General features: G+C 65.9%; 1 protein-coding gene across 2 annotated transcripts in view; it reads right to left on the reverse strand.

Moving 5' to 3' along the window:
- Positions 1–9,466, reverse strand: part of PRKCZ (protein kinase C zeta) — a 60,285-nt gene extending 50,819 nt beyond the window's left edge. The window contains exons 1-4 of one of the 2 annotated variants that reach the window (XR_013995815.1): positions 9,194–9,466; positions 5,125–5,246; positions 4,814–4,903; positions 3,031–3,081 (exon numbers count right to left, since the gene is read on the reverse strand). Coding sequence is in view for 1 of the 2 variants with exons in the window: in XM_081088274.1 (XP_080944400.1) it covers positions 3,031–3,081; positions 4,814–4,903; positions 5,125–5,246; positions 9,194–9,264 (334 nt within the window). In the remaining variant the exon portion in view is untranslated. The remainder of the gene's footprint in view (positions 1–3,030; positions 3,082–4,813; positions 4,904–5,124; positions 5,247–9,193) is intronic. The other variant, XM_081088274.1, reaches the window with a different exon arrangement.
- Positions 9,467–13,030: the final 3,564 nt, after the last annotated feature.

Consider the following 13,030-nt stretch of genomic DNA (forward strand, 5'->3'; position numbering starts at 1 on the left):
CAGACACTCCAGGACCCTAGGAGCCGAGTCCCAGAACTAGGGACAGGACAGCTGTCTTCCATTGTTGTTGTTGTGTTTTGTGGGCCGGGCAGCATGTTTACGAGGCCACAGAAGGGAGGTACCCGTAGAACGACAGCTGCCTGTGAATAACCCACAGAAACACATCGACGGGAAAGGTTTCCGCTTCTCTCGGATCCCGGACGAGAGGGAGACACCGCTCTCACCACTTCTACTCAGCACGCCCTGGGCACGCCAGCCCAGCGGCCGGACAAGGAAACAAACAGAAGGGATCCAGGCTGCCAGAGGATGAAATGGACACAGGAAACGCCAATGACTTCACACAAAAGGTGTGACCAGAACCCATCAACAAATTCAGCAAAAACCAGGAGGATACAAAGTCAACAGAACCAATGACATTTCGACGCCTGGCAGTGAACCGCCCAAAAAGGAAATGAATAAATCGGTGCCGTTTACAACAGCAGGAAAAAGAGAGTTAGAGGCTTAAAAATAAACCTGACGCGGAGATGGAAGGCCTGGACAAGGAGCCCTGGCCGGCGTGGGTCCGTGGTCACACGTCAGCCTGCGGACTAAAGGCCGAGGGGTCAACTCTGGTCGGTCCAGGGCACGCACCTCGGCCGCAGGCTAGAAACCGCCCGTTGTGGTGTGTGCAGGAGGCAACCAATCGCTGTCTCTCTGTCTGCCTCTCCCCCGTCCATTCTCTCTAAAAATCAGAGGAAAAAATATCCCGGGTTAACAAAAAATTTAAAAAATTGAAAAACGGGGACAGTAAAACACACACTGAAAGAGAGAGAGAAAAACTTGTACCATGAAAACTACAAAAACAGAACAAAAAGGAACAAAAGCCACAATTAAGTGGAAAGCCATCCACCGTCCACGCCCACCTAACCAAACAGAGATTGAATGCAATCGGCATCCAAATCCCACGGGTTTATTTGCAGAAACTAAAAAACTCGTCCTGAAGTCCATCTGGAACCTCAAGGGACCCTGAACAGCCAAACCTGAATAAGAACAGCAACCTAGAGGCCACACAGCCTGGTCCAAACCGACGGCAAAGCCACGGTGTTGCACCAGCTGGTGCTGCGGGCGGACGGACAGACAGACAGAGGCCGGTGGGACGCACGGAGCCCCGAAATCAGCCTCACCCCTGTGGTCACATGGATTCCCACCAGGGGCCACGGCCACGACGGGAAAGGACAGTGTCCTCGGCAGATGGCGCCGGGAGGACGGACGGCCACGCCGCAGGGTGAAATGGGGCCCGACCTCACACCACACACAAAAGTAACTGACCAGCATCAAAGCCACAAATCAGAGCCACAGCGAGACACCCTCACACCCGTCAGGGCTGCGGCTGCTATAGAACAAAACAGGAAGCAAGTGCTGACGGGACGTGAAGAAATTGTGACCCCGCACCGACGGCGGGAGTGGCGAGTGGAGCGGCTGCCGTGGAAGATGGTGGGAGGTTCCCCCAAAATCACACGCAGCCCTGGCCGGCGTGGCTCGGGGCTGAGCGCCATCCCATACACCAGGAAGGGTGGGCTCGATCCCGGTCAGGGCGCCTACGGGACGCAACTGATCCAGGCTTCGCTCTCCCATTGATGGTTTTCTCTCTCCCTCCCCCCCCACCTTCCTCTCGCTCTAAACACATCAGTAAGTACGTTCTCGGGTGAGGACAGAAAGAACCAACTGCAAAACCGATTCAGTTCACGTCGAACAGGACGTGTGGGAAGGTGTTTTGCTGACGACGACGACCGGCCAGGCTGGGGCAACAGGGTCCTCCCAGGCAGACGCGCCCGGGTGCCACGTGCGGCCACGGTCCTGCCACGTGTCCGTCTCTGGCCACGCTGTGTCAGCCCACCCCGCCCTCCTGGTGGGGGCCCCCTGGCCCAGGGACACGTTTACCACCCACCATCTGACCCTCGCACGCACCCTCAGCGCTGGGTAGAGCTGCCCGAGGCCACGAAAACTGACCAGACACGTGGGTGTCGTGGCCATCGGGTGACCAGATCGGGGCTGTCCTCACTGTCCGAGATCAGCATTAAAATCAAGTGAAATATGAAAATGTTTAAAAAGAGTAAAATCCTGATTGGAGAGAATGCCAACCTTCAAACAGCCAGGAGCCTGGGCGGCCCCGTGCGGAGGGCTCTGCCCCGTCCTGACCAGCGACCCGAGGCCGCCCTGCTCCTCGCGGCTGTCGGCCCGGTGACGCCAGCGCCCGGAGCGGGGATCGTGCCCAGGGAGACACGGCCCCTGGGCCCCCAGCGCCCGCGGCTCCCACACGGGTGGGACGTCTCAAAGCCTCAGAGCCGCCCGTCAGCACCTCGAGGGCCGGCTCCCGTGGGCGAGCGGGATCTGGAGAGGCTCACACATCTCCAATCCCCACAGCAACGTGGTCACTGCCCGGGGTCACCCCCTTTGGCCTCTGGCAGCCGCCCGCGTCCTCACGCCCGACCCCCACGTCCTAGCACAGCAGAGGCTGAGCCAACACCAATACCCTTCCCTCCCTGAGGCTGGAGCTCCTGGGCCAGGTGCACCCCCTGGACGGCCCCCCACGCCCCCCGCGGCGCTGCCGGAAGGTGCCTCCCTCGCTGCCTTCTCAGCGGGACTCCCCGCCTCCAAATCTCAGCCGCCCCCCACCCACCTCCGTCTCCCAGGGGACGCCAGGCTGCCGCTGCCACCTGCCAGGCGGGGTGCCAGCTCCGAGACTGGGCCGCCTCCCCCACCCGCTGCCCTGCCTGGCCCCTTCCCTCCCAGGAAGCTCAAGGCACTCCCAGGACTGGCGGTGCCTCCCCAAGGGCCACGCTCCCTCACGGACAGACACACGGAAAGGCAGGGACACCAGCCAGTGAAGCCCACAGGCGGGCGGTCCGCCACCGCTCACTCCCGTGAGTCGTCACGGGCGAACGGGCCGAAGCCACAGGCCACCCGAACGCCGCTTCCCCTCGCGGGCAAACACGTGGACGCTTAGCCCGCGGCCCGAGAGGGTCCGAGGACGAGGCGGGCAGTACTCACTGTCTTCTCCAGGGCACGGCATGCCAGGCTGCTCGGGGGTGCTCGGGAACACTGCACGGGGAGCGGGGAGAGAGAGAGTGGGGGGGAGAGTTAGCACCAGTGTCTGTCACAGGTACAGTCTCAGGGGAAGGCGGCAGGTCGGGCTGACCACACACGTGCCCAGAGCCCACGTGGCCGAAGGTCCCCTGCTTCTGGGAGATGCTCTGAAAGGCTAAGAGCCCTGGCCGGTGTGGCTCCGTGGATAGAGCGTCGGCCTGCGGACTGAAGGGTCCCAGGTTCGATTCCCGGTCAAGGGCACGTGCCCGGGTGGCGGGCTCGATCCCCAGTGGCAGGCGTGCAGGAGGCAGCCGATCTATGATTCTCTCATCATTGATGTTCCTCTCTCCCTCTCCCTTCCTCTCTGAAATCACATTAAAAATGTATTTAATAAAGAAAGGCAAAGACGGGGAACCAAGCACATGCGCGTCCGCCCCAGTCCCTCCTGCAGGACCCGGAGGCACGGGCGTCAGGGGGCTCTAAGTTAGTGCGAGAGGAGGGGCCCACGGTCCCTCTGAACGTCGACCCCTGAAAGCTCACTACAGTCCGTGTCTCTGGACGCGGTTCACCGCTAAACACTGTCGCACGAACCCAGGCCTCCCGGGCATTTGTTAAAACGGAAGCTGAGGAAGCAACCTTCCCCTTAACCTGGAAAACGGAATGTTTCCACGCCACGGCTGTGAACGCGGCCGCACATACACGTGCTCGCACCGCAACACTAAAGGGGGCCGGGGAACCTCCGTATCTGAGCCTCGTTTGTGGAAAGAGCTACCAAAACAGGGTATTTTAACCGACTAGCAGCCCAGCGTTAGAGAAAGTGACCACTGGCAGGAAACGGTGGCCGTTTCACGCTCCCGCCCGCCACGTGGCTGGTCGGCCACGGCTGCCCCGGCCTCGCGCGTGGGCCCACAGACACCCCGCGGAGCCCTGAACATGTGACAAGCCCCAATTCAAAATGAAAACCAACCTTCTAAAATATACGTTTTTTTATTGATTTCAAAGAGGGAGGGAGAGGGAGAGAGGAACATCAATGATGAGAGAATCATAGGTCGGCTGCCACCTGCGCGCCCCACACCGGGGAGTGAGCCTGCAACTGGGCATGAGTCCTGACCGGGAACCGAACCGTGACCTCATAGGTCGATGCTCAACCACTGAGCCACACCAGCCGCGCAAAAGCCTAAGTTAAAGACTCCGCTGGAATGATAGCGATATTTCGATTTATGCCCCGGCTCTGAGTCTAGCCGGCTGAGGCAAGCTGGGAGCCTGGGAAGCCACAGGGCGGGTCTGTGCGTCCCTGAGAGGTGCTGGGGGACGGTCCCCTGCTCCGCCCGCCCGCCCGCCCCGCTGGGCACCCAGGCCCTCGAGCTCGGGAGGCAGCTGCGAGCTGGGCTGACACTCTGGGGATGCCAGTCCCGGGACTCACACCAGGACCCAGGCGTCTGCCCCAGGGAGCAAGCAGACAGCTTCCTGACGCCACCGCTCACAGCCCCTTTACTTGGGTTAGTAACACGTAAGCAAGAAAAGGAAATCTGAGGTGCATTACGTTCAACATCCTTAAATTCCTGGCGCCCTAAGACATTAAGCCATGACCCTCGTGTGGCTCCCAGGCCCCAGGTGGTCTGGCAAAGATGCAAGGATAGGCCTCCAGGCTCCCAGCCCGTGGAGGGCAGCCCTGGAGAACCCTGCCCCGCCCACGCCCCCCCCACCCCCCGCGGCACCCCCAGCGCCCGCCACGCCCACCACTGACCGTGAATGATGAGCCCGTCATTCCTGCGCTGACAAGATAGGCGGAAGGCCTCCTCCAGCTCCATCTGGGAGGACACAGTGCAGGGGTCACCTGGGCGGCAAGACACAAGGCTGAGGCCACCGCAGGCCTGAGGCCGAGGGGTCCCCGCGACCCGCGGGCGCTCCCCCAGAGCGGAGGGAGCCGGGCCCCACGTCAGCACAGTCCCCGCGGGCAGGGAGGCGAGTCCACGCACAGCCCGAGGCGGCCACGTTTCCACCCCCACAGAGGCGGCCCCTCGGATGCAGATGGGGAGGGAGAACCCGGCCCCCTACCTTCGCTGTCCACCCACTTGAGGGTGAGCGGCTGGGCCTGGGGGAGGCTGCACATCTCCCTCACTTCCGCGCACAGCTCCTCGAAGGTGGTGGCGGCGGCCAGGCTGGTGACCAGGATGTCCCTGGGCAAGGGGATGCGGAGACGTCACCAGGGTGGACACGCACATCAAGTCGAAGGCGGACGACCGATAAATCAGATTACCGACTAAATAAATGGAGCTCCCCCAGAACCACTGACCACGCGTGTTACATTAGCACCACCAAGGCCCCCCCCCACCAAGGGACGAGCTGTCCTGGAGCCTGGGTGTCCCGGGCGGGGGGGGGGGGGGGGGGGGGCGGGAGGGCCCCCTAGTGGGCGTGGGGCAAGCAGCGGCTCAGGCACCAGGTTCGAGTCCTGCCCAAAGTCACTGGGTGGGGGTGGAGATGCGGGTGGGGATGGGGTGGGATGGAGGAGGGTGGGGTGGGGTTGAGGGAGGTGGACACACGCCCTTCAGGTCAAGCCCATCTGCTCCCTTAAACCGTCCCCCAAACCTAGACAGTGTGGATGCACGAGCGCCCCAGCCCCATCCCAGGACTGGGGCCCCAGGAGGAAGGGACAGCGGGTGGAGGAGGGGCAGGGTGGACAGCGCAGTGGCCAGGGCCCTGGAGGACCGTCCGCCGTCTCCTGCACAATTATTTTTGAAAAGCCGGGTCACAGAAGGCCACTGCCTTTCATCTCTTCCTCCAGAAATGGGACGCTGAGCGGGAGGCCGCAGGCGGCTTGGGATTCTGGGTCACCTCTGAGGGCCGGCCTTCACAGGCGGGGCGCCCCCCCAGACGAGGGAGAGGGCTGCTCTGCTCCCCCTCGCCCTGAAACAAGTGCCAGTCCTGTCCCCTCCACCCGCACCCCCCCAGGGGAGGGGAGGGAGGTGACTTTGCTGCAACAGGGAAGCTCGTCCTCAGAGCAGAAGCGAAGCTGCAGGGGTGTCCCCCATGTTGACACCCCGAGTGCAGAGCCTTAAAAGCATCTGCCGGGCCCTGAAAGGTGCCGACCAGAGGAGAGCAGGTCTGGGCGGTGCGAGCCCCGCCGGCTCCGGAATTCCACCAAACAGGGGTTTATAGTCTCTGGCCACCAGGATCCAGGACCCGACCGAGGGCAACACCTGGGGGAGCACAGCCGCCAGGGCCCCGCCCACAGGCCTGGCTCACATGGCTGGCCCCCAGCTGCCCACCCCGCCCTCTGGGACTGGCCATTGGCTGCTCAGAGACCCTCAGCACCTGCCCCAGCACCCACAGCTGACCAGCCTGTCAGCACCTCAGCCTGTGGGGTGGAGTCTCAGCAGATGGGGAACGTCCCCACCCGCCTACCCCCTCACCCTGGGGTCACCCCCACCTGACCCGGCGTCCACCATCCTCCTGCCCCCAGGAACTCCTGAAGTCAGGGTCTGCCACCCCTTCCCCTCGACCTCCCCCTGCATCCTACCTCCAAGTGGAAGCTCCTGTTCCCCAGGACCCCTCGTCACCCGCCTGCCCTGACCTCAGAGCCCCCACCCCCACCCCCAATGCCAGACCCCTGGCCACCAGCCCTAATCTCACCCCAATCGGAATCAAGCGGCCCCTGAGCAAGACGGAGCCCCGGGCGGTGGCCAGGGATCAGCACCCACAGGGATCAGCACCCAGAGGCCTGGTGACTGCCGCTCCCTGGACCCCAGGTCTCCCGGCCACAGGACCCAGCCCTGAGCTTTGCACACAGGGGTCCTGGAGCTGGAGCGAGGGAAGAGGGAAGACCCAGCCGTCATTTCTATGATCTTAGAAAAGCGGGCATCCGAGGCTCGTCTGGGAAGATGAGGGCCCCAGACCTGCCGAGCATCACCCCAAAAATAACCCGGAAAAATGCAGGTTCTGTCAGACCCCAAGGACCACACACCCTCCAGGGGCCCAGCTGGGCGGGAAGGAGGCCCTGATCGCAAGCCTTTGGGGGGGGGGGGCTCAGGGGACGGGCAAGGATGACCAGGAGAAGACATCGCCAATGGGGGCGGCGGAAGACCCCCCTCTTTAAGAACAGGGTCTTCGCCCGGCTGGCGTGGCTCAGTGGTTGAGCATCGACCTAGGAACCAGGAGATCTCGGTTGGATTCCGGGTCAGAGCACATGCCCGGGTCGCTGGCTCAAGCCCCAGTAGGGGGCCTGCAGGGGGCAGCCACCAATGACTTTCTCTCTCTCTCCCTCTCCCTTCCTCTCTGAAACCAATAAAAATATATTAAAAAGAAAAGTGTCTTCAATGTGTCTGACCCTCAGCCCCGGCCCTGATCCAGCACAGGATTTCACCTGGACGGGCGGGGAGGGGCGAGGACAAGTGGGCGCTGATCTTGGTGGGCCCTTCCCAGACCAGCCTCACTGCCCAGTCACTGCCGCACTGAGGCCCAGGTCCCCCAGCTCAGTCCCTGGGAGAGGCAGGACCCATAGGAAAGGCAGGCAGGGCAGGCAGGGAGGAGCTGGGCCTGGGAAGCAACCGAGGTGCAGACCAGGGCAGAGAGAGGGGTGCGGGAGAGAGAGGGGAGAAGGAGGAGGAGGAAGAGGGGAAGAGGGAGGGAGAGGGCAGGGGAAAGGCAGGGAGCAGAGGTCCGGGAGGGAAGGAAAAGGAAAGAGTGTGGGGCGTGGCCTCATCCGCTGGGGAAACCAGACTCAGCAGGTCACGTTACTCCTGGTAACCAAAGCTCTCGCCAGGCGCCAGGGCCGCGGAGGGGCTGGGGCGGCCGCGGAGGGGCTGGGGCGGCCGCGGAGGGGCTGGGGCGGCCGCGGAGGGGCTGGGGCGGCCGCGGAGGGGCTGGGGCGGCCGCGGAGGGGCTGGGGCGGCCGCGGCGCCCACAACTCCCCTGCGTTTGCGGAACTCCCCCAGACCAGCTCCCATCCCCACCCAAGCTCAGCGCCCCAGGGGCCCACAGGAACCTGCCCCCGGGGTGGCCCGAGGGTCAATTCCTACCCACCCGCCCACCCCGGCCCTCTGGGCGTGCGCATCCTCATTAAGGAGAGTCCCTGGTTACTGGGAGGTTCCAGGTGAACGTCGGCAAGCCCAGATGCTCCGGCTCTTGGAGGGTCCAAGCCCCACCAGCCTCCATCCCAGCCCACCCTCCCAGGCCAGCAGCAAGGCCCCGACTGTTGGGGCGGCGGCCCGCGGGCCAGGCCTCCCCGGACACCCTCCTCCCCTCCGGGCGGGCCAACCCCCCGCCGCAGCCACCTCACCTGGCAGAGGAGGCGGAGGGGGCTCAGGCCTGAGGACGCCCGGGTCCCCTCGCGCAGACCCCATGCAACTGGAAGGCGGCTTTGGCGAGCGGCCCAGTTCACCGCAGGGTCGGCGTGTGGCTACACCGGGCGGCGGAGAACCGGCGGCACCAGGCGCGATTTCGGGACCCCGGGCACCACGGCCGGTGGGAGGAAGCAGCGGAAAGGCCCCTAGCTCCTCCTCCGGCGCCGTCTACACCGCGCGGGCGGGGGGCGGCGGGATCCCCGGCTCTGGGCTTCCCCGCCGCCAAGTGTCCAGCGCTCCCGCCACTGACGCCTGGGAGGCGGACGCTCGCCCCATTTCATGGCGAGGCAGGTCGAGGCCAGGGCGCCGAGCGCGCCGCCAGGCTGCTCAGCCCCCGGAAGGTCCAGCCCCAGGGGAACCGCGCCCGAGCCCCCCGCGCACCTCCGCCGGCCCCTAACCTTTCCCGGCACCGAGCCCGCCTGCGGGTACAGTGGGGACACAGGAGACCCCGATTTGCAAAGTCTGCCCGCAGTTTCCACAATCCGACAAAAAGTTTAGCCTCCGCAGGTCTGTGACCTTAAGGTTCCAGCGAACTTTCCAGGGAAAATGTCACCCCTGGGCCAGGGCCGAGGGGCGCGCCGCTGGGGTCCCCCCCCGACCCCCGCTGGTCCGCGCGTAGGGAACCCTCGCGGGGCGGGGGGCGCCGTGGCCGCAGCTCGGCGCCGGTGCGTCAGGACCGCCCGGGACGCCCCTGGGCCCGCAGGGGCCGCGCCGTCCCCCCGCCCCGCGCCGCGCCCCGCACTCCCACCCTCGGCGCCCGCGGAGCACCCGCCCCGGCCGCTCACCCGCTGTAGTGCGCCTTGAGGCGGACGCGGCCGCCGCTCCCGTCCATCTTGGGGCCCGTCCTGCTGGGCATGGCGCTCCGGCCGCCGTCAGCGCCGCGCCCCGGGCGCTCGAGCCATGGCGGGCCCCCCGCAGCCGGGCGCCAGGTGGGGCCGGCGGGGAACGCGGAAGGGCGCACGGCGCGGGCCCCGAGAGGCGTCGGCCCGGGCGACTCCGCGGAACTTGGGCGGCGCGCGGGACGGGGCGGCGCGCGGCGGGCGGGGCGCGGACTCCGGCGAGAGGCCCGCGGGGCGGGGGGGCCCGAACATGGCCGACCAGCCGGCGGCCAATCGGCGGGGCGGGCGGTCCCGGGCGGGGGCGGTGGCACCTGCGGCCAATGAGGGCGAGGCGGGGCCGCCACCTGGACCAATCCCCGGGGAACCCCGCGGCCGCGGCCCAATGGCGACGCGCGGGGACGCTACCTGTCGGGCGGGGCGGGGCGGGGCGGGCCCACCTGCGGCCAATGGAGGCGCGCGCGTCCCGGCTCTGCCCGGCAACCTTTCGCGCCGCGGCTGCCCGGCCTCAGGGTCAGCGCCGGCGGGTGAACCGTCCGTGCGGTGTGCGCCGAGGCCCGCGGTGCCCGGGTGGGGTTCCCGGGTGGGGTCCCCGCGCCTCGGTGCCCCGGGACTTGGAGAGGCCGCTCTCGCGCCCGGATCCGCTGAACTGAGACTCTAGCCGTCGGTGCTAACGGGACCCCGGCGAGTCCAGGGCGAGCGCTGACCGAGTGGAGCGCGGGGAGGGTTCGATAGTGACCTGCGGGGGGCGGGGGGCAGAGAGAGGAACCTCGGCCTCCGCAGGGAGGGGTGCGGTCAGGAGCTCGGACCCCGAACCCCAGTGCGCTCCCACAGCGGCTCTCCGGTCGGGCCCGCGTACAGATACGGAGGCCGAAGCTGCGCGGAGCAGACACCCCGGCGGAGAGGGTCCGGGCTCCGCCGCTTGTCCCGGCCACGGCCGCCCTCCCCCTGCGGAATCCACGGCCGCATCGCAGGGGCGGCTCGTCCACTCGCCGGCGGCTCCCTCAGCTCCCGGGACAGGGGGCTGCGTCTGCCCGTGACCTTCCTCTCTGAACCCACAACGTCCCTCTTGGCACTGGGTCTGGGCAGCCGCCCTTGAACACGATCCACGCGCCGCCGCGCCCCCTCCAGGGCCCGGCATCCTGGGCCCCCTCCCCTTAACTGTGGGGTCGGGTTTCCCGAGGAGCCCGCCTCTTCCTGTTACATCCCCAGGACCCGTGTCTGCTGGTAGCAAGACCTCCCCTGGGCCCCAGGTCTGCAGCCCCCGCTGCCACTGCCACCCCACCCGCCAAAGGCGCCCTCCCCCAGGCCATCCCTGCTGCCTCGCTCCCCGCCCCACCCACTCCCTGCCAAGCCTTCACCGCCCCTCACCTGGGCGCTCCTCACCTGGGCGCCCCTCACCTGCGGGCCCCTCACCTGGGCGCTCACGCTGTCATTCCACAGGTGCTCCCTGCCGCCTCCCTGGTGCCAGGCGCTGGAGGGGAGCCCAGTGGACAGTCCCTGTGGTCACAGAGCCCGTGTTCTCCCTGGAGGCGGCGCAGAGAATCCTGCTAGAACCCACCTCACCTGCTTGAAAAAACAGCAGAACCCTCTGCACCCCGCACCCCTGCACCCCCGAATCTCTGGGCTGCCGCATTCCTCACCTCCATGTCACCTCCCACTTTCTCCAGCCGCCCCCCACCCCCAGGACAGCCCCACCCCCAGGACGCCCGGATCTGCCAGGACGCCCGGATCTGCCAGGACGCCCCCACCCCCCAGGACCCCCCATCCCCGAGGACGCCCCACCCGCAGGACGCCTGTCTTTTCAATAAATGGTCCCCTGGCCCTAGTTCAGTTGGTCAGAGCGCCCTCCCCCACTCACCAAGGTTGTGGGTTCCATCTCCAGCCAGGGCACATACAAGAAGCAACCAGTGGACGCGTATGTAAATGGAATAAAAGTTGAAGCTCTCCTTCCTCTAAAATCAATTTTTTTAAATTAAATACGATGGCCCGTCCTTAGACTTCTTCTTAGCTGACCTTTGCCAGGTCCCTTAGGAATGTCTCACCCTCACATTCCCCTCTCCCCATCCCCCACCCCCCTCCACCCCAGCCACCCCAGCCTGCTGCCTCCTCCCCTCAGGCTTTGGCCCCCAGTGCCGCCCTCCCCTGACCCTGACCCCCACCACACACACCTCTCATCTCCCTCCCTCTGCCATGTCCTCCCCTATAGTCATAGAGGGACACAGGGGTCCGCTGTGCCAACCCCACCCTGCCCCGGCCTCAACGTGAAGATCTGGGCGGCCTCTTGGTCTCCTCCCTCTGACACCTCTCGCCTGCAGCAAGTCTGGAATGTTCCGCCCTCGGTGTTTCCAGATTCCCAGCCCGTCCTGAACCTCCATGGCGACCACCTGGTCCAGGCCCCGCCCTCTGCCCGTCTGTGCAAAAAGCCTCAATGATTTGGGGGACCCATTGGGGCCTCAAGGGCAGAGGGTGTGGTCCTGACACAGGCATGCCCATCGAGGCCGCTGTGTCCACCGCCGGCTCTGCACTCTGGTGACCAGGCGGGGCGGCTCCCAAACTTTCCGCTCACCAATCCCTCCAGGCAGGTGAGGGTCGGCCCCGGCAGCCTGGGTCTCCACTGTGTCCCCGTGTCTCCGGCATCTGGCACCCCGTGGGGGGAATGAGTGAATGAATGAATGACTGGATGAATGAATGAGTGGTTGGATGAATGAGTGGTTGGGTGAATGAGTGAATGAGTGAATGAATGAATGAGTGAATGAATGAGTGGATGGATGAATGAGTGGATGGATGCATAGGTGAAGTGCAGGGTCAGGCCAGCCTGCCAGGACCCCAGGCCCCGTGTGAGGGGTCCCTGGACAGGTTCCGCCTCTCCCCCTCCCGCAGTCCAGGCATAAAGACTCAGTGTGGGAACTCCCAGCGCCGCTGGCGGGCGGAGCCGGGAGTGACCCTTGGACCGGAGCCCGGCCAGGACAGGCCACAGCGAGGGCGGTTCCTTTCTCCCCGGCAGTGTCTGTTCGCCCAGCTTTCCCACAACCTCGCGCCGCCAACACCTCTTCTTCCCAAACGGAAACGACGAAGGCGAGTTGTGTGGTTGTGACACCGGGAGGGCGGGTGTGGGCGGAGACAGCCCCCCGCCTGGCCTGCCCGCTCCCTGACGCCAGGAGGCCGCCAGCCTTCCGTCCCTGCTGTCCCCGGACCGGAGGGGGTGCTGGGTGGTCGCTTTGCCACCAGGTGTGGGCCGAGGGGTGGAGGCGGGTGGCCGGGCCGGCAGAGGGCAGGTGGGCCACGTGGCCTCCCGCCGAGGCCCCCCCCCCCCCCCGCAGCCTCTGATTTTCTTTGATAAACGTGCTTAATGATGATACTTTGGGGAGGGGGGGAGCCAGGCGGAGTGTGCGCTCAGGGACACTCAGCCCAGCCTCCTGTGGGTCACTGTCCCTCCCAGGGGGCCCTTCCCCGAACCCCCCCAGGCCACCACCCCCACCCCCCACCCCAGGCCACGCCGTCCCCTTCAAAGCTCACAGATGGCATTCGTGCTCAGGGAGGGCTAACAGTGGGAGCTGGCCCTCGTGGAGCTGGGAGCTGGGGTACTGGTCACCCTGGCGGGTGAGAGCTGACCGGGGGGGGGGGGGGTGGCCAGAGCTCAGCAGGTCACAGGAAGAGCCCAGGACATCTGCCGGCAGGTGCTTGGCCCACGCAGCGGCGGGAGGGACGGGGCGGCTGACGGTTTCCTTCCTTGTCCCGGATCGTGGGGTCCGCAGAAACCAATTCAAGTGACGACGTTCGCTG

This window comes from Myotis nattereri, assembly GCF_964212035.1.
Source record: "Myotis nattereri genome assembly, chromosome: 3".
Lineage (NCBI taxonomy): Eukaryota > Metazoa > Chordata > Mammalia > Chiroptera > Vespertilionidae > Myotis > Myotis nattereri.